This window comes from Apium graveolens, chromosome 2 (assembly GCF_009905375.1).
Source record: "Apium graveolens cultivar Ventura chromosome 2, ASM990537v1, whole genome shotgun sequence".
In the NCBI taxonomy this organism is placed as follows: Eukaryota; Viridiplantae; Streptophyta; class Magnoliopsida; order Apiales; family Apiaceae; genus Apium; species Apium graveolens.
Genome location: NC_133648.1, coordinates 224,396,380 through 224,421,364, shown reverse-complemented (window position 1 = coordinate 224,421,364; position 24,985 = coordinate 224,396,380). Strand labels below are relative to the sequence as shown.

The window sequence follows — 24,985 nt, the reverse complement described above, 5'->3', positions numbered from 1 at the left end:
ACCCTGTCATCTATTAATATTTTAATAGACTTGCCTTAACCTTTTTGTATCTTCCCTGTATATTTATATTGTTGACAGTGGCCCATAGTGATTTCTAGTTCTCTATCTCAGGGGAACCAGTCAGATTCAAATGATTCAGACTCTGAGAGGACTTTGGATGTCATAGCTGAGGAGACTCCCATGCCTCCAATACCCGTTCCTCCCATTGTACCAGGAGGTGTGTCAGGACCTAGTGCCCGTCCTCGTTGGGTACGAAGGTCAGTGTCGTCTGTTAGGGATTTCCCTCCAGGGTGTGGTCCCAGTTCTTCCACCTCGAGACCACCTGTTCCTCCATCCGTTCTTTCATGTGCATCCTCCCTGATCCCCTACCATGTTCACCGAGCGGTGAACCAGTCTTTGATCAGAGAGTGCGATCCTTGACTCAGGTTGCTGTGGAGAGATCCCGGACCATTAACCGTTTCATTAACTCCGAGTTTAGAGCTGTTCAGTATCAGGATCTCGTGAACTGGTTGGTATTTGAGTTAGGATCCATCGGTGGTAGTGGCAGTGGCTAGGTTAGAGTTGTTTCAGTGAGATACAGAGCTCGGAGTTGGTTGCAGGAGTTCTGTAGTTTTTTTCCTTATGTATGTTTATTATGTTGCTGTAGCTTGTACTAGGCGGAGGCTGCTATGACAGCCAATTTTGTTGTGTATTCCGTTTATTTCGAGTGTTGTACTGTAGTTGTTGGATGGATTTGTACAGTTGTTGTTGGTCTTATTTTCGTTGTACTGTTGTTATTACTGTTACTGTTATTGTTGTATTTGTTGTTGGTTTTGTTAAATTTAGTTGTGCATCGTGGATGGACCCCAAATGAACAAGGAAGGGAATATTTAATTGTGACAGCATTCTCCTGATGCATAAAAACGTTGCTACCCGGGGGCATAATTTTCATATAAAACCTTTTTGTTGTGTTTCAGGAGAATGCCTCCCAAGAAGAATATCCCGTCCAATTCCTCCAGCAGGAACTCTGATGGGGGCCCAGCCATGGATGGATTACTCGATTTTCTGTGCCAACAGTTTAAACAGATGGCTCAGCAGTAAGAACAATTCCAGCAACAGCAACAGCAATTCCTGCAACAGCAATAACAATAGCAGCAATTCATACAACAACAGCACCAACAAATCCAACAACAATTGCAGCTTCAACAGCAACCCCAGCCTTGAGAGCCAAACCAAACTGTTAGTTTCAAGTCTTTTTAGTCAGTCAAACCCCCAGAATTTAAGGGCAAGGTAGATCCGATTGCCGCTAGAGTTTGGCTTAAGGAAATGGAGAAAGCCTTCACCCTCATTCAGGTCAACGATGATTCTAAGTCGGATTATGGCAGTTATTTCCTCAAGGGCGAAGCAAGTTTTTGGTGGGAATTTACACTTGCACTCGAAAGAGAAGGCCCTGTCTCTTGGGCCAGATTCACTGAGTTGTTCCTAGGAAAGTATTTTCCAGATTGTTTGCAGAGTCAATTGGAAGTAGAGTTTTTAGAACTAAAGCAAGGAGAGAAAAGTGTGGCCGAGTATGAGGCCATGTTTACGGAATTGGCCCAACTAGCCCCTAGATATGTGAATACCAAGATTCAGAAAGCTAGAAGGTTTCAACAAGGACTGAAGCCTGAAGTTCGTAGTAGAGTGGTGGCCCTGCAGCTTAAGATGTATACCTCTGTAGTTCAAGCCACCCTAGTGATTGAAAGTGATCAGAAGTTGGCCTCCAAGGAGAGGAGTGATAAGAAGCGAAAGTTTAATAGTGGTGCTGATAAGGCGAGTAGAGAAGAGTCCAGTCAGAAGTTCCCAAGGAAGTTTGGCCGGAATAGGAACAAGAGATTTAGGAGGAAAGGATTTACTCAGACAAGTTCCGATGTCACCTCAATTGCCTCTGCCCCAGTTCAGTCAACCAGGCCAATTGTGGAATGTATGTCATGTGGTAGAAAGCATAGTGGTCAAAGCAGGAAGGATGTTCAGTGTTTTAAATGCGATAAAAAGGGTCATTATGCATCAGAATATAACTCAAGGAACCTAGGAGTCACCTGCTTTAAGTGTGGTAAGGTTGGGCACATTTCCAGAAACTGCAAGATGGCTACTCAGGGCAGCGTAGGAGGTAGTGAATCTCAAGGACCGGCAAGTAGCACAGCAAGATCAATAACCTTCAAGATGACCAAGAGATCTAAGGCTTAGGATTCAGATGTAGTTGCAGGTACGCTTTCTCTAAATTCCGTACCTGTTAAAGTTTTTTTGACATATGAGCGTCTAAGTCTTTTATATCTAAAGAATGTGTAAGTAATATGGATTTGATGTTGGAAGATTTAGATGAGCCCTTGACTATAGAAGTGGCCAACCAAGATAAAGTTCATGTGAGCCAATTTTGCCCTAGGTGTCAATTAGAAATCTGTGAGCGCTTCTTTTCAGTGGACCTAATACCGTTTAAGCTAGGAGAATTTGATGTGATTCTAGGAATGGATTGGTTGTCCCAGCATAAGGCAAATATTGATTGTAAGAAAAAAAAAGTTTTGTTGTATACAGAAGATAATGTTAGGGTAACATACCAAGGACAGAAGCGGGAAAAGAAATTTCTTTCGGTACTGAAAGCAAAGAAGCTGTTAAGACAAGGATGTGAAGCGTACCTAGCCCATGTCATGGACACCGAAAAGAAGGCACCCAATTCAGATGAGATCCTAGTAGTTAACGAATTTCCAGATGTTTTTCCAGACGAGTTACCAGGATTACCACCTGATCGTGAGATTGAGTTTTCCAATCGACCTGATTCCAGGAGTAGAACCGAGTTCAAAGGCTCCCTATCATATGGCCCCAGTGGAAATAAAAGAACCAGCTAAACAACTTCAGGAATTTTTGGATAAAGGGATAATTAGACCAAGTGTATCCTCGTGGGGCGTACCAGTGTTATTTATAAAGAAAAAGGATGGAAGCATGAGATTGTGTATTGATTATCGGGAACTGAACAAGCTAACCATCAAGAATAAGTACCACCTGCCCAGGATTGAAGACTTATTTGATCAGCTTAAAGGAGCATGTTGTTTTTTGAAAATTGATTTAAGATCGGGCTATCACCGGTTGAAGATCAAGCCTGGGATATACCGAAAACTACATTTCAAACCAGGTATGGTCATTACGAGTTTTTAGTGATGTCATTTGGATTATCTAATGCACCAGCAGCTTTTATGGATTTAATGAACTGGGTGTGTAAGGAGTATCTGGATAAGTTTGTTATTATATTTATTGATGACATCCTCATCTATTCAAAGACCAAGGATGACCATGCCGAACACATACGGATTGCTCTGCAAAGGCTGAGGGAAAAATAGTTATAAACTACGTTTTCGAAATGTGAATTTTTGTTAGAGGAAGTTCAGTTTTTGGGTTATATAGTGGATAATGATGGTATTAAGGTGGATCCTGTGAAGGTTGAAGCTGTATCCAGATGGGAACAGCCGAAGACTCAGACGGAGGTTAGAAGTTTTCTCGGATTAGCAGGTTATTACCGAAGATTTGTGAAGGACTTTGCCAAGATTGTAAACCCATTGACTAAACTGACCAGGAAAAATGAAAGATTTGTTTGGAATGAGAAATGTGAGGAAAGTTTCCAAGAGCTGAAAAAGAGATTAGTGACATCACCAGTGTTAGCATTATCAGATGAGACAGGGAATTTCGTGATCTATAATGACGCCTCTCTGAAGGGATTAGGTTGTGTGTTAATGCAACATGATAAGGTTATTGCGTATGCATCCAGACAGTTAAAACCCCATGAGCAGAAGTATCAAGTGCATGACTTGGAGTTGGCGGTGATAATATTTGCATTGAAGCTGTGGAGGCATTATTTATACGGAGAAAAATGCGACATCTATACGGATCATAAAAGCTTAAAGTATATATTCACCCAGAAGGATTTGAACATGAGACAGCGAAGATGGTTAGAGCTAATAAAGGATTATGATTGTTCTATCAACTATCATCCGGGAAAAGCTAACATGGTAGCAGATGCCTTAAGCAGGAAGGAAAGATTAAATGAGATCAAGGTTTCTGAAGAACTCGCAAGGGAATTGGAAAAGCTGAAAATTGAAGTTCGAGTGTCAGAAGGTAACAAAGAGCATTTATATGAAATCATTTTTTAGCCATAACTAATGGAAAGAATAAAGAAGTGTCAAGAGGAAGTTATAAACAAAGGATTTGATGAGTTGACGGGAGAAGAAGTTTGTACTCAAAAGGATAGCAATGGTATATTCAGATTTTCCTCAAGGATATGGATTCCCAATGTAAGTGAATTGAAGAATGAGGTTTTACGGGAAGCTCATAATTCTAGGTTCTCTATTCATCCGGGAAGTACCAAAATATATCAAGAATTAAAGAAGAACTTTTGGTGGCCAGGCATGAAGAAGGAGATTACGGATTAGGTTAGCAAATGTCACGTTGTCAGACGGTAAAGGCAGAGCATCAAAAGCCTAGTGGATTGTTGCAGCCTTTGGAGATTCCACAGTGGAAATGGGAAGAGATTGTTATGGATTTCGTGGTAGGATTGTCAAAGACAAGGTCGAATCATGACGCTATTTGGGTACTCATCGATAGATTGACTAAGTCATCGCATTTCCTCCCTATTAACGAGAGATATTCTTTGTAAAAGTTGGTTAAAATGTATTTGGATGAAATAGTAAAGAAATATGGAGTTCCCGTGTCCATCGTATCAGATCGAGACCCAAGATTAAATCAAGGTTTTGGACTAAATTTCAAGAGTGTTTAGGAACTAAGTTAAGTATGAGCACTACTTATCATCCTCAGTCCGATGGACAAAGTGAGAGAACGATTCAGACGATCGAAGATATGTTAAGGGTTTGCGCTTTGGATTTCAAAGGAAATTGGGATGATCATCTACCATTGATTGAGTTTTCTTATAACAACAGCTACCATGCCAGCATTGGAATGCCAGCCTACGAAGCCTTATATGGTCAAAAGTGCAGATCACCTCTGTATTGGAACGAAGTAGGGGAAAAGAAAGTGCTAGGACCTGAGTTAGTACAGCAGACTAGAGATGCAGTAGTATTAATTCAGAAAAGATTGGAAGCCGCTCAAGACAGACAGAGAAAGAATACAGATTTACATCGGAAAGATATAAACTTTAAAATAGGATCATTAGTATTGTTGAAAGTATCACCCTAAAAAGGATTGGTTCGATTTGGTCAGAAAGGTAATCTTAGTCCGAGGTATATAGGCCCATTCGAAGTTCTGAAGCGAATAGGAAAGGTTGCGTATGAGATAGCGCTACCACCGCAGTTACAGCATATTCATAATGTATTCCACGTATCCATGTTGAAGCCATATATCCCTGATTCAAATCAAGTAATTGAGTATGAACCGATCGAGCTTCAATCAGATTTGTCATATGTGGAGCGGCCAATCCAGATATTAGATCGTAAGGAGCGTGTACTTAGGAATAAATCTATCCCTATAGTTAAAGTACTTTGGAGAAACCCTAGGGTAGAAGAGTCTAACTGGGAATTAGAGTCATATATGCTTGACAAATATCCTCACTTGTTTAATTAGTTAAGATTCTGGGGACAAAATCTTTTTAAGGGGGAAGGATATAACGACTTGTATATTTTTGTAATATTTAAATGTGTAATTATAGCGTAATTAATTGAATAAAGAATTTTATATTGATTTTGATCTCTCTGATTTATTTATTATTATTTATATGTGATTGTTGGGTTGCGTGGATTGTTTGTATAATTAATTGTTGCATCATATTATTTTTGTTTCGCTTTTAGAGGTGATTTTATGACAAACTTTTTTTCAAAAATATTTGGATTGTCTTTAAATTTTTTTTATGATTTTATAATTTCAATAATTATTTTTTAGATTTTATAAAATTTACAAATCAATATTTTGTTAATTATTTATCCTTTTATGATTTTCTGATTGTGTTTATTTGAAAAATCCATATTTAATTAAAGGATTCTTCAAAAATTATGGAACTCATATTTTATTAAGTTCATAATATTCTAAAAATTTTAAAATTATTTTGGAAATTTTAGGATTAATTTCACCCGCGCGTTGTTTCATTTAATTGTTAAAAGCGGGTATAATCAACATTTCAGAAATTGTTTTAAAATTTTGAAAATAGCGTTTCCATGTACTCAGGGATATTTCTGATATATTAAGACTAATTTGGAATTTTTACATTGTGTTTTTAACTGCACCTTATTTCGTCTGATCGCTAAACCCGGGTATTTATTGCGGTCCAAAATTTGTTTCAAAATTACGAAAATTATGTTTTATTGACTTCTGGACGTTTAAAATATTTTAACGCTATTGGTGTGATTTATCAAATTAGTTTAAAGGTAACTTGATTTATTAATTTCAGTATTCGGGTTATATGGTCGGTATTCGGGTATGTAAGGACACGTGATAACTTCTAATAAAAAGAAATCAACACGTATCCTTGTTTTGCCGCCGGTTGTTGCCTTGTATTCCGATTGTTGTTTGGCTGTTATGTTTTCTTGTTCCTATTATTGTGCGTGTGGCGCGTGTGGTTCAACTTGATTTTTAATATTTTTATTTTATTTCTGTAGGGAATTTCTTGAGTAATTTCATGAAATAAATAATTCGTGCGGAATAAATTAATTTTGTATAGGTAATGATTTTATTTTGAGTCCTAAATATTTTAAATAAATAAAACGAATTGTATAAATTATTTTCGGTAGTAAATAAATATTTATGTGGCGATTCGTTGGTTTTGTTGGGAATCAGCGTCGATTGATGTTTCGACGGGTAGGTCTATAAATAGAGGAGTCGCTGTAAAAAAAATTCTAAAAAATATTTTTTTTGAATACGAACCGATACTAATCGAATCCTAATTGTTACATGTATTATTACGTGAATTACTATGTGTATATTATTTTTATGCACATATGTGCGAGTCGGGAATCGTATCGTTGGGTAATGTATTTAGTGAGGACAAGTCAAGCATAATCGATCGTTTAACCTAGGTTGTTTCGATTCTGTAGGTTCGAGTCGAAGGACCCAGTAGTCGAAGTCGGTGTAGGGCTAAGTCAGTATAAGTATAAAGCTTCGTAAGGCAAGTACCCTTGAACAAATCTTTTACAGTTCAGTATAAATGAATAATTGTTAATTTAAATTACGTGCTGGAACAGAATGTTTTAAGTTACGTATTCCTTGTATTTAAATATGTTTTACTAACTCATGTTTTGGGGAAAAAGTAACCTCCAAAAAATACCTATCTCTAGATTGTGATTAAATTGAAAAGATTTTAGAATGTGTGTTGTGAGATAATTGTTTAAAAAGAGATAGGTGTAATTGATTTTGAAAACTGGATAAAAATAAATCGGATGGTGGATGGCTGCGTAAGAGGCCCGTAACGGCCCATCATGGTTGCATAAGAGGCTAAGTCGGTTGCGCGCCCTATTTAGACCGCTTAGTCCAGCATGACAGAGACCTAGCTAGTCTCTGAGTTCCGGAACAAATTGTGGTGGGATAGACTGATCAGTTCTCCCTAAGATTCGTCCAATTATATATCTGATTTAGGTTTAATGGTTCCCGTAACGGAACAAATAGTTTGTGGTCCCCATAACGGGACGGATGATTTATGGTTCCAGTAATGGGACCGTGGTTTTGAAAAGGAAAAGGCATGCTAAAATTGGACTCTGGTATTTTTGCACACACACTATAGATGATATTGTTTTTCAGAGCATGGTAGTTTGATATCCAGTTTATATCTGTTTTACCTATTTTCGTAAACTAGTTCTGATAGCTGTTCCTATATTGTTTTATATACATTGTTTTACTTGTTATTCATATAGTGGTATTGTTGAGCAATTGATTGCTCACCCTTGCAGCTTGTCTTGTATCTATTTATTACAGATGTCTAGAAGACCAGGGCAGAATAGAGTATCAGCCCCCTCCGGTCCCAGCTCCTCTGAGGTAGTTTGTATCAGACCCTGAGGTCTGATGAGTTGCTGTAATAAGTTAGGGTGTCGGATCATGGAATAAGTTAGTTGTTGTGTTGTAACCTAAATAATACTTGAACCTGTATCGGCTCCTAGTTTGGGGTCGTGTTTATATAATAAAGTTTATTTAGTAAATTATAATCGTAATTTGTTATATTTTGGTGACGTAAGCCCCTGACCCCTGGGTTGAGGCCGTCACAATAACTGTGATGGAATTGGACACTTTGCAGCTGATTGTAGAAAACCAAAAGCTGAGAAGAAGCAAGCCTTGATCACAGAGAAGATGTAACAACCCAAATCCGGGGTCAAGATTTGGTGTCACTAAACACTTTTTCCATAAAATAAAATAATAAACAAATAACCCCTTGAATCCGGATCATTTACAGTTTATGGTATGAAACAAGAATCTAACCCTTTACAACTCACAATAACTAGAATACAAGTGTAAATACCTTTGAACTAATGCTCTTGTCACATTCTTCTAACATCTTCAACCTCTCGCAGCGGAAATTTCTCTAACTTCTGCTGTCTATCAAAGCTATTCACTTTTATCCTTATCTGTTTCTGGCAGAAATAAGAATTTACAAAGCAAGAGTGAGCCAAAAATGCCCAGCAAGTATATAATTTGAGTTTCAAACATTAATATCAACGAAAACTTCCGGAAAAAATCTGAAAACAATTTTAAACCATATTATTTATTTTGAGTGAGTGAGCGAATAAACGTTGGATGTCACCAGCCTTTAACTAAAATCTAAAAATGACAAACGATTCCCCGATTCATCTCCTGAATCAGGGTTTTGTCCGATTTTGGGAATCATAAAATCATTCGAGAGAAAATGTCGTTAATGGCGATCAACAACAAATTAGACTGGACACTAGTTCGCATCTATATTCTGCTGATCAGTCAGAATATAATGCAGATCTATATCTCAATATATAGATCTAGTCGGGTCCCTAGGCACTACGGCCCATCTCGAGGCACCCGTCATCCCGGTCCTCGGGATTAAGTAAAACTCAATCCCCAAAATATCACTATCCAGCCCGTAGAGTGTTTTGATGTCAAATCATTTTGAATTCAAAACATTCCAATGCAGGGTTCGCAAATAACCCGAAAGAATGGGTATTTGCTCAAGAGAGCAATCGAATTACAGGAACAAGAATAAAAGAATCATGCATAATCAGAGTAATTGCAGCGAAATGTAAAACATTTAACTATTCTGAACTTAGAATAGGATCGAAGAAATAATTGCATAAAATCAGGAATACTTGCAGTATTAAAAAAATAATCAAGAATACTTACAGTATTTAAAAGAAAAATCCAGAATACTTGCAGTATTTAAAAGAAAAATCCAGAATACTTGCAGTATTTAAAAGAAAGTTCGGGAATACTTGCCTCAATAAGCTTTAACCGCTAATGACTTTGGTTCGACTTTGATTGTTTGGCTTTATCATCAAACTACTATTCTATTCTGGATACGATCCCAACATTCAGACCCTTCAGTTGGAACTTCATTGATCTCGACGTCTAATCACTAGATCGTTCCTAGTCCGATGTCACATCTCGGGTCTTCCGTCTAAGACCTACAGGGTTAAAATACCCTAATTTAGATAATCGTCTCGCTCAACATAACACCCCTATCACTTCTACCCATACTGTTTCATAACCCGACTCGTACTTACATGTATTATTTAAATACACATAACAGTTATGGCTTGCACCTTCAAAACTCGGTTTGGTATATAATTTCGGAAAATACGTATATTTGTCGTTTGGAAAAAAATAGGGTAATCGATTATTCAAAAAATATCTTGTCACTTAAGTAGGTTTTGAAAATTCAATTATATATCCTCGTTCTACGTCTCCGATAATTAGAGGTTGCGTTCCCGTATTTTCGGAATTAATTTCCTGAAAATCGGGTAGCGTCTCTTTTGTTTATCGGCCTACCCGTCGAATCAGTTCGACATCAATCACAATCAACAATCACATCAAGCAATTCAATCTACAATCCAATTACCAAGTTCCAACTCCGATTCGCTTAATTATTATTACTACTCGTATTTTGCATTTTTATTCGTATTTTTGTTTTATTCGCATTTTTGTTTCGCAATCGATTTACCAACTATTTTTATTTAATTAATAACGTAGGACTCAGATAAAAATCATCATCGCCCACCGTCGGCTCGCCGAGGCTCATCGCCGACGGCGATAAAATTTACGGGTTCCCGTTATATCGGGCATCCTACGTAAATTCTATCGATTAATTTAATTTAATTCTGTAAACACTGAATAATTTTCATCAGTAATAACCGAGCAAAACAAATCAGAATTTAATCAATTCAGGCCACGCGCGTACACGCGCCGGCAACCAGAACCAAAATCAGGCGACACAGTACAGGCAACACCCCCGCGTGTTAAACACGCACCACCACACCTCTCGAGAATCGAGAGGCGGCAGCACCACAGCACGCACAGAAGCACCAGAACGGCCGAACACAGCATACACGGACTGATTACACACACACAGCACATACGATTTACACACACCCCCACACACACACACACCGTAACTCACACACACATACACACGCACACAAAACACAGGCGAAAACAACCTTCCAAGCGCCACCGCCTCGCCTGAGAAAGCGAAGGGCGGTGACCGGAATAAAAGGAAGAAACACGGCGATACTCACTGGAAATAGATGACAGAGAGGTTGGGGAAGGAAAGAATCGAGAGGAGATGAGGGAGAGAACAGAATCGAAAGAGAGAGAATAAAGAGGATTGATAGATGAGAGGGATTGAGGGCTCACCGAGAGACAAAGGCAAGGCGGTGTGGCAGTGTGTTTTTATTTTATTTCGTTTTGTTTGTTATTTTTTTTCTTTTTCTTGTTCTTATCCCGATTCTGATCGCAATTAATGATCTCGTCAATCAATAATCTAGGGTATTAATGCCCGAAAATTTATCCGAACATATTTAAAAATTCTCGAGATAATTAAATCTAATTATCATAAAGATTTCATAGTTTAAAGAAAATAAAATCATTTTTTTTAAACACGCATCTGACTCGTATTTTACAATTTTAACAAATACACGTGCGGTTAAATAAAAGCCAGAAAATTTCTGAAATAATTTTAAAATTCTGAAAATATTCTAAACTTGATAAAATAAAATTTTCGTGATTTTTGAAGCATTCTGGAATTAAATACTGATTTTACGATTTAATGAAATCAGAAAATCTTTTAAAATTGAATAATTAATAAGAAATTGATTTCCAAATTTTATAAACCCCTAAAAATAATAAATAAAATTATAAAACAATAAAAATAACTTTACAAACAATTTTAGCATTTTTAAGAATAAATATTCAATAAAATTACTTTAAAATGAATTAAATGCATAAAGCTCGATAATTAATTATAAAAGTAATCTTCGCGTCTAACTAGTCAAACACAATTAATAATATAGCAACACATAACTTACAGAACCATCACATATTTTATTTATTTAACATTTTGATAATTATATATACAGACCGAATCCAAAAATAGGTTACTTAACCGCTAAGTAACTAAAAAGACGATATGAGATTAATACCAAATTTGGATAATTATCAAAACAGAGCTTCCTATAAAATACTTTATACGAAATTAAGGTAATAATGTCTCGTCTTTTGAGAATAGAGACTTTTATCGATATATAAAATAATTTCCGTATCGAAAATTTTACACCGGGACTTGTACAGGTCAAACCGTACCCCGAATCGAAAAAGTCAAAACACAGAAAGTGTTCAGAATTATCAGGTTGGGTTAGGAAGGAGTTTTCAGAAGAGTTTCGGGTTGTAAAAACACAAAAACGGTTGAAGTGGAACGATTTCTGATTCTAAAAAGTAATTTTATAATTAGGTAAAATAATCATTATTAATTCTATAAATCCTTATAAAATCATATGATAATCCAAAAATTACCAGAAAAATACCAAAATTATCTAGATATAATTCTGGATAATTGGAAATTAAAATATCTCAATTTTATCAGATATAAACATCTAAATATTATTATCCATCATCAAATAATTCACCAAAATTCACATAATAATTATTTATTGAGAATAATAATTACATAATATTTCCCAGACGTTACATCCTTCCCCCCTTAAAAGGATTTTGTACTCAGAATCATGCTAAAGAACAGACACTGATACATTTCGAGTATCTACTTAAAATTTCTCAGGACTCCATCTTTTATTTCACATATTTGGAGCTAAAATACACATGAATGCCTTATGGACTCGTTACACTAGTGAAAACAAGACCAACTCATTCAAAATTGTTCTATCTATCTCACTGTTTCAAAGGACTAACTTAATTTACACCAACCTTCTTTTCTTTCCAATTCTAATAGTTCCTGTTCATGAAATTTCTATTTTCACTGACTGTTCTACTCTACTTTTCATGTCTCCTCCTGTTCGGTTAAATTGACCTATGATCGTTTCCAATCGTATTCGAGAATCTTTAATCGGTCTCTTGCTTTTTCTATTCGTCTGCACCCGATGTCCTGAGCTCATGACTTCTGATGCTTCGAAATGTTCTACATCTATTCAAAAGCTAAAAAAGAAAAATCTCGGCAATTGCATTTACTCACCACTTGGTAGCATACTTCTATTTCTTTTCAATCACTATCAAGTAGATTCATCAAGCGAGAATCTGCTATTATCTGAAAGGAAATATTAATTTGGAACATAATGAATCATAACTTTATTCAAAACCCGGTCTCTTGGTACTAATACTCATTTTGTTGTCCTATCAAATTAGATATCAATACGAACTTTGATGCTCACAATGTTTCATACTGAAGTTAACATCAATCATCTGCATTAATACCACCTTTGATATTCAACAACAAAGTAAGTATCAGCATAACCCAAAAGACGGATCAAAGCTTATTCTTCAATTCCTAACTTTTCCAATTCCTTTATCCATTTTCCAGCGATCTTTGTGACATTCACTCTTTCTTTTCTACCCTAAACATCTGTCTTCAGATGAGTCTTTCTTGGTTGGTAATTACCCACACATTGGAGCTCATAATCAATTATACCCAGAATTCATATCTTTGAAGCTAAGAATGCATCTGCTATTTTCCAACTCTTCGCAAGCATAACTTCAGGCGTTCAACTCGGTCTTCTTTAGTCCTTGAATGAGGATGTTATCAATAAATACAATCACACCATCCCAATACTCCTGGTACATTGTGTTCACTTGATCTTCAAACTTACAATTTCTGATTATCGACGCGTAACTTCCTACCTTCATTCTTTTTTTTTCCATGATCGCTTTTGTTCACAGTGCAAACTATTCTTTATTTCATTATTCTTTCATTCCACATTTCTGAAGTTTTCCTTCACTTATTATTTCATCCCTATTGAGTTATACGATACAAGGCTTTTGACACCGGCTTGACTCTATGCGGTAACCGACGAGAAATTTTTTACCTCTTTCCCCGAGGTAACCTTGGCAAATCATTTGCTCGGACCTCCGGGACTTCACTTTAATTTTAAAGAATTCTGACATGAGATTCATTGCAACGTTCTTCTCTAATAGTTCGCCATCAATACCTTTGTTTAATCATCCCTGTTTACACGTATCTTTGAAACGAATTCATATCTCCAACTATCGACATTTCACTTCATTCTCCAATCAATTCTGGCACCACTGACGTTCATACCTTGCATATATCCTGAATTATTTTATAAAATTTCTTTATCATCCTTTTGATTCCATTTCTTGTCTTGATTAGTTCTTCATTCTCATTATTCATTATCTCTTTCAAATGTAATGAATTTTTTTTTCTTAGTAATATTACTTTGTTTATCATTGGATAAGTCAATTTCTGGAGTTCACACTGGAATGAAGGCTTTTATTTGTACAATTTAAATTCTTACTAATAGAATTATCGAATATCCTCGGTAGCTATTTTCTTAGCCTTGCTAGACGTATCACAGATCGCGTGTTTGAATTTTCTTCATTGGCCATCATCTCTTTTCCCTGAGTTCACATGCGGACTTCATCAATCTCCGTCTTTCATTGGGTGCTCGAATTTGCGAGCTTTCCGTTATTCAATAGCAACTTCCATTCAATCGCCATTCAAAAGAAGTGTACATTCAAATCTTTCATTAGTTCGTCATTCGATATGGGTATACATCCAAGTTCTTCCTGGAACGCTATTGCAGATGATATAATCCCTTTACTTTATCTTGAACCTTCAGTTCTTAAAAAAGATTCTTCTTACTAGCGTGTACCCGTAACTTCATGTTCCTCTTATTCATCGAAAAAAGCATATTCTTCTGGATCAAACCTTGCACCTAATTACAGTAACATCACGCTAATTGAACTAAGCCTTCAATTTACGTTAACGCCATTATTTTCCAAATTTCTTATTGCTTTGATTTCGGAGCTGGAAATCATGTTAGAACTTGACTCAATCTAATTGGAATTGATCTCTATTTAACTGATCATTAGTTGGTAAAGTTGATCAATTAATTCCTTTAACTGATCACTTAAACCTAATGCTGACTAGTTAACTGGAATCAAAGACCAATTATATAAAGTCGGTTTGGTCATAACAACTTTCTCAAGAACCGAGATCGCAATTATTTGGAGTACAGACGAGAACGACAATATACTTCTTTGTCCTTAACTATAGGATAATTTCTGAAAATTTGGGCAGCACTTCCCCTACACCATTGACTACCAGTGGGTCTCAAGCCAATACCATCAATCAACCAAAATTATCAATTTCTACAATTCACCTTTGATCAGCATCTGACTGGCATAGCATATATCTTTTTAATTGGGATTGGGTCTGAAACCCACAATGATTAATATAACCATACATTTCTCAATTCTTTAGAATATTACGAATTGTCATTAATGAATTTATCTCGTTATTTTTCAAGGATTTTATTTCACGATTCTTTTAACTTATTTCTTGTCATTACCAATTGTGTACAGTTACTTTTAAGAATTATGCCGCATCCTTCCACGAATCACAACAATCATCTGTCTTAGACGATACACATTCAATTTCATTAACTAATCTGTTTATCTTCCAATAACCACGCATGGTTTTCATTACTATCGTCGCAATCTGGTAGAAATTTAATCGTTATATCGTTATTTCTTAAAAGGTTCCACAGTCAAGTCATCATTGTTTCATCTCCACTTATGGCTTTGCATCGAACTTTCGTCACTGACCCGGGTATGAGCATTGAATTCACAATCACTTTTTTATGCAAGTTAGAGAACTTCACAATTTCTTGAAGAACACGTTCGAAGTTTGATTGCAATTAAGATTCCTTCTATCTTGAATCTTCACAACAAATATTTTCCCGCGACGAGGGATGCTTCACGTATTAGTTGCCAGTTTAAGTCATTGTTCAGAATTCCCTTGATCTTCAATTGTCGTCCCGACACTCATTCGCTTTGTCTGACACACACAACTTTACTTCCCTATTTTGTAATTAATTTATTTGTTACGGTTCACTAACGATTCATTTTTCGTCGAAATTTTCCAATTTGAAGTGCATCGCGTTAACGTAATCTACCATACTGATAAGATCCTCATAACACGAATAACTGTCAGATTTGATGTCTTTACCACGACCACGTTGTCAGTGTATCCATTCTTCCTTGCTCGTAAATGTCCACCATTTCTTGGCTTACAATCGTATTTTCTTTCGACGCGTAATTCTACCTATCACACGGGACTATTCCATTTCTTTTGTAATCGTTAAAGAATAGACTCTACACAAGAGGAAAATTTGTGAACATGATTTCAATTGAAAACGGAATAAGGAATAAAAATGCAACAACCGATTGAAAAAATTTGTAAATCAGAAAATTGAAGGAAGAAAATGAATGAAAATTTAGATGTGAATGAGACAACCACATTCGTACTCAAGATGGCCCGTCTTTCATACTATATGGCATACAACACATGATTAGGTGGCGCCCCACCTGACTCTTCGTCATTTTGACAAAGCGTCATATCATAACACTGTTGTCTCAATCAAGGATCTGAGAAGTGAAACAATTCAGAAGGAATACAATAAATTTTCTTTCTTTTTCGCCTCATATAATTTATCAACAGAAGAAGCTCATACGTATTCAAAACTCGAGAAGAACACATGCTATTGTATTTGTAAAAGAATAACATTGTAGATCACCATTGGTCACCGTCCACACTCCATTTACGTATGCCTCCAAGGACCATTCGGATGAGAGATTCACCGTTTAGGTCACGTTATAACTTCGGAATGTCTTCTAGAAATGCCTCCATATCCAAAGCTTTAACAATTCGATCATATCGCGTCCTTATAAAATTTACAATCATTGCTTCCAGTCGCATTCAAGAATCAAGAAAAACGTATACTATCGTATTAAAAGAAAGGATGTCAGTGTCGATTACCTTCCATGCTTCGCCTACATCTACCTTCAGGATCGTTAGGATACAGGTTTACGATTTAAGTTACCTCATTGCTTCGAAATGATGCCTGGAAATACCTTCACACCAAATGCTTCAATAATTTGATCTTAATCGCGTCGTTCCGTAATTTAAAATCATGGCTTCAGATTTTATCTATGTCGTGTAAAATACCCATTGATCACGCAATGCCTCAATCTCGTTGATAGAAGTACGATTCTTCTCCAATTATCTGGAAGATTCTGCCATTTCCTTCAATCATCCTCCGTCCATTCGAATCACGAATCTCGTTAAAATTTAATAATTTCATAAATTGGGGTAAATAATATTTTAATATGTTGATTCAATTATTGATTTTATTAAACAACGTTTACCTTTATTTTTCACAGAAAACTCTAAACCTTTCTTCCTGCCAATGGGTCTACTTGGTCCCCCGAACTAACAACACTGAGTCTAAATCCATTATCTTTTTAGGTCATTTTCTGTTGGTAATAACAAGAACATAAATAATAATTCGACAACCAATTTGTAAAACTCATCTCATGCCAAAAATCTTCTGAAAGTTGATTAAGAACATCTTTTCCAAAATCTCATTTTTACAGTTTTAAAAGTCAAATATTTGGTCGTCATTATTATATAAGTTACTTGCTATTTTCCTGATTTACCCAAGAACTGTCTAATTAAAAGAATGCCCATATAAGGGTCTCTCCACTTTGGTACCTCTTCCACTTCTCCTTGGATTCTGCTCGCACTTATTGATTGACCAAACTTCATTTACCGTCGTATATCATTTTATTCCTAACTCGAACCCAATGCTAAGCCTGCCATTGTCTTTCATATTCTCGTCGTCGTCCTTGACGTTATGCTTACGACCATGCATGCGGTTCGATGTTCTGTCTGTAGATAAGGGCACATCTTCTTGCTAGTCTTACCTATACCTAGTAAGGTAGATATCATTCCTTGCGCAGCTCCCAATAAGTGATAAGATTCGTCTCGCAATGGTGGTGCCTTCAAAACGTGCAATGTTGGTTCTTCATCGGCTTCCATCGACTCATTACCTCCGGCGTGAAACTCGTCCTACTACCTATTTCTAAGTTAGATCATACCAAAATTCACCTAACATTTCTTTCACCAGTTCTCACCGGATTAAATCGCATTTTTCTCCAAACCGTATAAACAGTTGGGTAACATACCCAATCTCCGTCGATCCATCGATTCCTCATTATTGTAGGATCTAAGAATTCAATATACCTATAGCATTGCGACATTCGCCTTACACTTTCTCAGCAATCCTATCTTAGCAACTCCATCTCAGATCTACTAATCCTAATTCGCACTCAACTCAATTTATCCTGAATATGCCTTGGGTCTTTCCTATTCTGTACGACCTATCGTTCCTATCTTACTCTCACCAATTCTTATTTCAGTGACCAATAACCTGCAGCTCTGATGCCAACTTGTAACAACCCAAATCCGGGGTCAAGATTTGGTGTCACTAAACACTTTTTACATAAAATAAAATAATAAACAAATAACCCCTTGAATCCGGATCGTTTACAGGTTATGGTATGAAACAAGAATCTAACCCTTTACAACTCACAATAACTAGAATACAAGTGTAAATACCTTTGAACTAATGATCTTGTCACATTCGTCTAACATCTTCAACCTCTCGCAGCGAAAATTTCTCTAACTTCTGCTGTCTATCAAAGCTATTCACTTTTATCCTTATCTGTTTCTGGCAGAAGTAAGAATTTACAAAGCAAGAGTGAGCCAAAAATGCCCAGCAAGTATATAATTTGAGTTTCAAACATTAATATCAACGAAAACTTCTGGACAAAATCTGAAAACAATTTTAAACCATTCTATTTATTTTGAGTGAGTGAGCGAATAAACGTTGGATGTCACCAGCCTTTAACTAAAATCCAAAAATGACAAATGATTCCCCGATTCATCTCCTGAATCAGGGTTTTGTCCGATTTTGGGAATCATAAAATCATTCGAGAGAGAATGCCGTTAATGGCGATCAACAACAAATTAGACTGGACACTAGTTCGCATCTATATTCTGCTGATCAGTCAGAATATAATGCAGATCTATATCTCAATATATAGATCTAGTCAGGTCCCCAGGCACTACGGCTCATCTCGAGGCACCAGTCATCCCGGTCCTCAAGATTAAGTAAAACTCAATCCCCAAAATATCACTATCCAGCCCGTAGAGTGTTTTGATGTCAAATCATTTTGAATTCAAAATATTCCAATTCAGGGTTCGCAAATAACCCGAAAGAATGGGTATTTGCTCAAGAGACAATCGAATTACAGGAACACGAATAAAAGAATTATGCATAATCAGAGTAATTGCAGCAAAATGTAAAACATTTAACTATTCTGAACTTAGAATAGGATCGAAGAAATAATTGCATAAAATCAGGAATACTTGCAGTATTAAAAAAATAATCAAGAATACTTGCAGTATTTAAAAGAAAAATCCAGAATACTTGCAGTATTTAAAAGAAAAATCCAGAATACTTGCAGTATTTAAAAGAAAGTTCGGGAATACTTGCCTCAATAAGCTTTAACCGCTAATGACTTTGGTTCGACTTTGATTGTTTGGCTTTATCGTCAAACTACTATTCTATTCTGGATACGATCCCAACATTCAGACCCTTCAGTTGGAACTTCGTTGATCTCGATGTCTAATCACTAGATCATTCCTAGTCCGATGTCACATCTCGGGTCTTCCGTCTAAGACCTACAGGGTAAAAATACCCTAATTTAGATATTTATCTCGCTCAACATAACACCCCTATCACTTCTACCCATACGGTTTCATAACCCGACTCGTACTTACATGTATTATTTAAATACACATTACAGTTATGGCTTGCACCTTCAAAACTCGGTTTGGTATATAATTTCGGAACATACGTATATTTGTCGTTTTGAAAAAAATACGGTAATCGATTATTCACAAAATATCTTGTCACATAAGTAGGTTTTGAAAATTCAATTATATATCCTCGTTCGACGTCTCCAATAATTAGCGGTTGCATTCCCGTATTTTCAGAATTAATTTCCTGAAAATCGGGCAGCGTCTCTTTTGTTTATCGGCCCACCCGTCGAATCAGTTCGACGTCAATCACAATCAACAATCACATCAAGCAATTCAATCTACAATCCAATTACCAAGTTCCAACTCCGATTCGCTTAATTATTATTACTACTCGTATTTTGCATTTTTATTCGTATTTTTGTTTTATTCGCATTTTTAGTTCGCAATCGATTTACCAACTATTTTTATTTAATTAATAACGTAGGACTCAGATAAAAATCATCATCGCCCACCGTCGGCTCGCCGAGGCTCATCGCCGACGGCGATAAAATTTACGGGTTCCCGTTATATCGGGCATCCTACATAAATTCTATCGATTAATTTAATTTAATTCTGTAAACACTGAATAATTTTCATCAGTAATAACCGAGCAAAACAAATCAGAATTTAATCAGTCCAGGCCACGCGCGTACACGCGCCGGCAACCAGAACCAAAATCAGGCGACACAGTACAGGCAACACCCCCGCGTGTTAAACACGCACCACCACACCTCTCGAGAATCGGGAGGCAGCAGCACCACAGCACGCACAGAAGCACCAGAACGGCCGAACACAGCATACACAGACTGATTGCACACACACACACAACACATACGATTTACACACACCCACACACACACACCGTAACTCACACACAGATGCACACGCATACAAAACACAGGCGAAAACAACCTTCCAAGCACCACCGCCTCGCCTGAGAAAGCGAAGGGCGGCGACCGGAATAAAAGGAAGAAACACAGCGATACTCACCGAAAACAGAGGACGGAGAGGTTGGGGAAGGAAAGAATCGAGAGGAGATGAGGGAGAGAACAGAGATCGAAAGAGAGAGAATAGAGAGGATTAAGAGATGAGAGGCATTGAGGGCTCACCGAGAGACAAAGGCAAGGCGGTGTGGCTGTGTGTTTTTATTTTATTTCATTTTGTTTATTGTTTTTTTTCTTTTTCTTGTTCTTATCCCGATTCTGATCGCAATTAACAATCTCGTCAATCAATAATCTAGGGTATTAATGCCTGAAAATTTATCCGAACATATTTAAAAATTCTCGAGATAAATAAATCTAATTATCATAAAGATTTCATAGTTTAAAGAAAAAAATCATTTTTTTTAAACACGCATCTGACTCGTATTTTACAATTTTAACTAATACACGTGCGGTTAAATAAAAGCCAGAAAATTTCTGAAATAATTTTAAAATTCTCAAAATATTCTAAACTTGATAAAATAAAATTTTCGTGATTTTTAAAGCATTCTGGAATTAAATATGATTTTACGATTTAATGAAATCAGAAAATCTTTTAAAATTGAATAATTAATAAGATATTGATTTCCAAATTTTATAAACCCCTAAAAATAATAAATAAAATTATAAAACAATAAAAATAACTTTAGAAACAATTTTAGCATTTTTAAGAATAAATATTCAATAAAATTACTTTAAAATGAATTAAATGCATACAGCTCGATAATTAATTATAAAAGTAATCTTCGCGTCTAACCAGTCAAACACAATTAATAATATAGAAGCGCATAACTATCAGAACCATCACATATTTTATTTATTTGTTATTTTGATAATTATATTTACAGACCGAATCCGAAAATAGGTTACTTAGCCGCTAAGTAACTAAAAAGACGATATGAGATTAATACCAAATTTGGATAATTATCAAAACAGAGCTTACTATAAAATACTTTATACGAAATTAAGGTAATAATGTCTCGTCTTTTGAGAATAGAGACTTTTATCGATATATAAAATGATTTGCGTATCAAAAATTTTACACCGAGACTTGTACAGGTCAAACTGTACCCCGAATCGAAAAAGTCAAAACACGGAAAGTGTTCAGAATTATCATGTTAGGTTAGGACAGAGTTTTCAGAAGAGTTTCGGGTTGTAAAAACACAAAAATGGTTGAAGTGGAACGATTTCTGATTCTAAAAAGTAATTTTATAATTAGGTAAAATAATCATTATTAATTCTATAAATCCTTATAAAATCATATGATAATCCAAAAATTACCAGAAAAATACCAAAATTATCTAGATTTAATTCTGGATAATTGGAAATTAAAATATCTCAATTTTATCAGAAATAAACATCCAAATATTATTATCCATCATCAAATAATTCACCAAAATTCACATAATAATTATTTATTGAGAAAAATAATTACATAATATTTTCCAAACGTTACAGAAGAAGAACTGGGATGATTCATTAGATTTAAATGATGGTGTTAACTATGCTCTCATGGTAAATGCTGATACTGAGGTTAATAATGTTGAATTAAAGGTACCTTAAACCACCCTTGCTTTTGATATTGATGATATCCATGAATTAAGATTGTTTCTTAAATCTCTGCATGTTAATTATAGGGATCAAACCATAGAGAATAATAGAATCAAGAGTGAAAACTCCGAGTTAAAGAAAAAAATGATCACCTAGAAATTGAGTTGCTTTCCATGCTAGAAATTCAAAAAGAAAGAGATAATGATGTTTATGTTAAAGAAAAATTGTTGGAAAAACATGCTTATCTAGAAAAGGAGTTATCTAAAGAAAGAGAGGTCATTAAGCTTTGGACTAACTCAACAAATTTTAGAAAATGGTTGTTGGGATCAGGATTAGGATATGCAAATAGATCTAATTTTGATAAGAAAATTGGAAAAGAAACTGAAAAAACTAAACCAGTAAATACTGATACTAAGGTTAAACTGAACAAGGTTTAGTTGAAGGTCATTAAGTTTAATTCAAGTGTTGATGCTGTTAAGTCAGTTAATGAGGTAGGTTCAACCTCAGCACCTAAATCAAACTTAAATATTGACAAAGTGAACAGGTTCACCCAAGATCAATAAATATATGTTTAATGAGTCGGAAACAACTTAAGAAAAAGCTGAAGAAATTACACATGAAAGATAAAGAGAAAAAGCCTAGGAAAACCAGGTATGGTAAAATAGGTGTTAATAAAAATGGCAATTGTGTAACTGCTCCCAACGCACCTAGAAAAACATGCTTAAACTGTGGTAGTACTAATCATCTTGCTAATCTTGTAGGAGGAATAAAGAGATAAATATTGTTCCTCCCAAATTAGAGTTTAGGAATATAATAGTTAGACATAAACCACAAAGTCCTTGTTTTCATTATGGCAGTGTGTGGCACTCTATTTATACATGTAAAGAGCATCACAGTTTATATTATGATTATTATGAACTGATACCCTCTTTAAAAAAAGTAAAATCTATTTTTGCATGTGTAAATACTGATAGTAAGAATGTTAACATAAAATCTGATATAAAATCTTCTGGTGCATATGTTAACAAACTTAAAAAGCCCAAAGGATCCAAGCAAGTATGGGGCCTTAAAAACACTAACTGATTAAATACTGATTGCAGGGTAACAGGAGAAATTCTCTAGTCTTGGACAGTGGATGCTCAGGACATATGACTGATTATAAATCCCTGTTATCAGAGTTTAAGGAGAAAGCTAACCCAAGTGTTTCTTATGGAGATGGAAACTTAGGAAAAATATTGAGATATGGCAAAATCAAAATTAGGAATGTCATCATACAAGATGTAGCTCTGGTTGCAGGACTAAAGCATAGTTTGACCAGTGTGAGTCAGATCTGTGACAGAGGTTACCATGTGAATTTTTATGAAGAGCATTGTGAAATTGTCAGTAAGTCTTATGGCAAGATTGCAATGACTGGTGTAAGACATGGTAGTTTATATGAAGCCATAGTCTCCATAAATACTGATGGATTATAAGTTTGTCTAATTAGTTGAGCATCTGTGGAAGACCGCTGGAACTGGCATAAAAGACTTTCTCATCTCAATTTCAATAACATCAATGAACTTGTGAGAAAAGATCTGGTGAGAGGATGGCCTAATGCGCTATTTACTCCTGATGGCTTATGTGACTCATGCCAGAAAGCCAAGCAAAGGAAAACATCTTTCAAGTGTAAAACTGAATCCTCTATTCTTAAACCATATAATCTACTTCATATTGATCTCTTTGGTCCAATCAATGTTATGTCTATTTCCAAGAAGAGGTATGCACTTGTAATTGTTGATGAATGTACAAGATACACATGGGTGTATTTTCTACCCACCAAGGATGAATCTCCATCCATTCTTCTTGATCATGTAAGAGAACTGGAAAAAGGATCAACATAAAAAGTGAAGATCATCCTAAGTGATAATGGAACTAAATATAAGAAAAGTGCTATGGAAGAGTTCTGTAAATACAAGGGGATCAAACTAGAGTTTTCTTCCCCTGGAACTCCACAACAAAATGGAGTTGTTGAAAGAAAGAATAGAACTCTCATAGAAGCTGCAAGAAGCATGCTAGAGGAAGCAATATTGCTTACCTACTTATGGGCTGAGGCTTGCAAACTGCTTGCTTCACACAAAATTTAACTTTAATAAATAGGCATGGGAAAACACCTTTTAAGATGGTGAAGGGAAAGAAGCCAAATCTGAAGTACTTTCACATTTTTGGTTGCAAGTGTTTTGTTCTCAAAACTCATCCAGAATAGCTTACTAAATTTGATCTAAAAGCTGATGAAGGCATTTTTGTTGGTTATCCACTTTCAACAAAAGCTTTCAGAGTTTACAATCTGAGAATAAGGAGAGTCATGGAATCCATACATGTATCTTTTGATGACAAGAAGTTTACAGGTCTAGAAGATGCAGATGGAAATGATGAGTTGAGGTTTGAAAATGAAGTACCATATGTTGAACAGTTAAATCCTGATACACTGGAAAGTCTTGACACAGTAAGTCCTGATATCACTCCAGGCTCTGATGATCCATATGACAGTGGAAATTCTGCAAATACTCAAGCACATGTTGAGGGGGAGCAACATGATTTAAATTCAGAGTCCTCTTCAAGTGATTCAACTCAAGGAACATCAGTAAATAATTCATCAGACACTAATTTCTCAAACACTGATGAGTTAAATACTGATAACACCAAAAATACTGATTCATGGCGAGCATAAGGAAATAATTGTGGTACAAGTCAAAGAAATAACAGAGAGTTCATGGATCAAGGGGAGGTTCTTCTTCAAGGAGTCAACTTCCATCTGCAAGAAAATGGTCTAAGTCACACACACCTGACTTAATCATTGGAAATCTTGATAGTGGTGTAAGAACCAGAAAAGCCACTAAAAATGAATGTCTCTACCATTCTTTTCTATCTCAAACTGAACCAAAGAACGTTAAAGAAGCTCTTCAAGATGCTGACTGGGTTACAACAATGCAAGAGGAACTTAATGAATTTGAAAGGAACAAAGTCTTAAACATAAATCAGTTGAGGATTACTATTTCAAATATTCATTTAAAATAGTATTATTCAAGGTTTAATTATATAATAATTAAATATTTATTAAATGATT

The 24,985-nt window shown here is 35.7% G+C and overlaps 1 protein-coding gene across 1 annotated transcript; it reads left to right on the top strand.

Moving 5' to 3' along the window:
• Positions 1-1,305: 1,305 nt before the first annotated feature.
• Positions 1,306-24,589, top strand: LOC141697130 (uncharacterized). Its single transcript, XM_074501370.1, has 4 exons — positions 1,306-2,125; positions 2,548-2,796; positions 3,385-3,726; positions 24,267-24,589. Exons 1-4 carry the CDS (start codon positions 1,306-1,308, stop codon positions 24,587-24,589), a joined length of 1,734 nt encoding a protein of 577 aa, XP_074357471.1.
• The last annotated feature ends 396 nt before the right edge of the window (positions 24,590-24,985 follow it).

Coding starts and splice junctions, on each gene's coding strand:
- LOC141697130 (XM_074501370.1), top strand. CDS start 1,306: ATGGAGAAAGCCTTCACCCTCATTCAGGTCAACGATGATTCTAAGTCG. Junction 2,797..3,384: donor CAATCGACCTGATTCCAGGA/GTAGAACCGAGT, acceptor AATTTTTGTTAG/AGGAAGTTCAGTTTTTGGGT. Junction 3,727..24,266: donor CGCCTCTCTGAAGGGATTAG/GTTGTGTGTTAA, acceptor AGAAGTTTACAG/GTCTAGAAGATGCAGATGGA.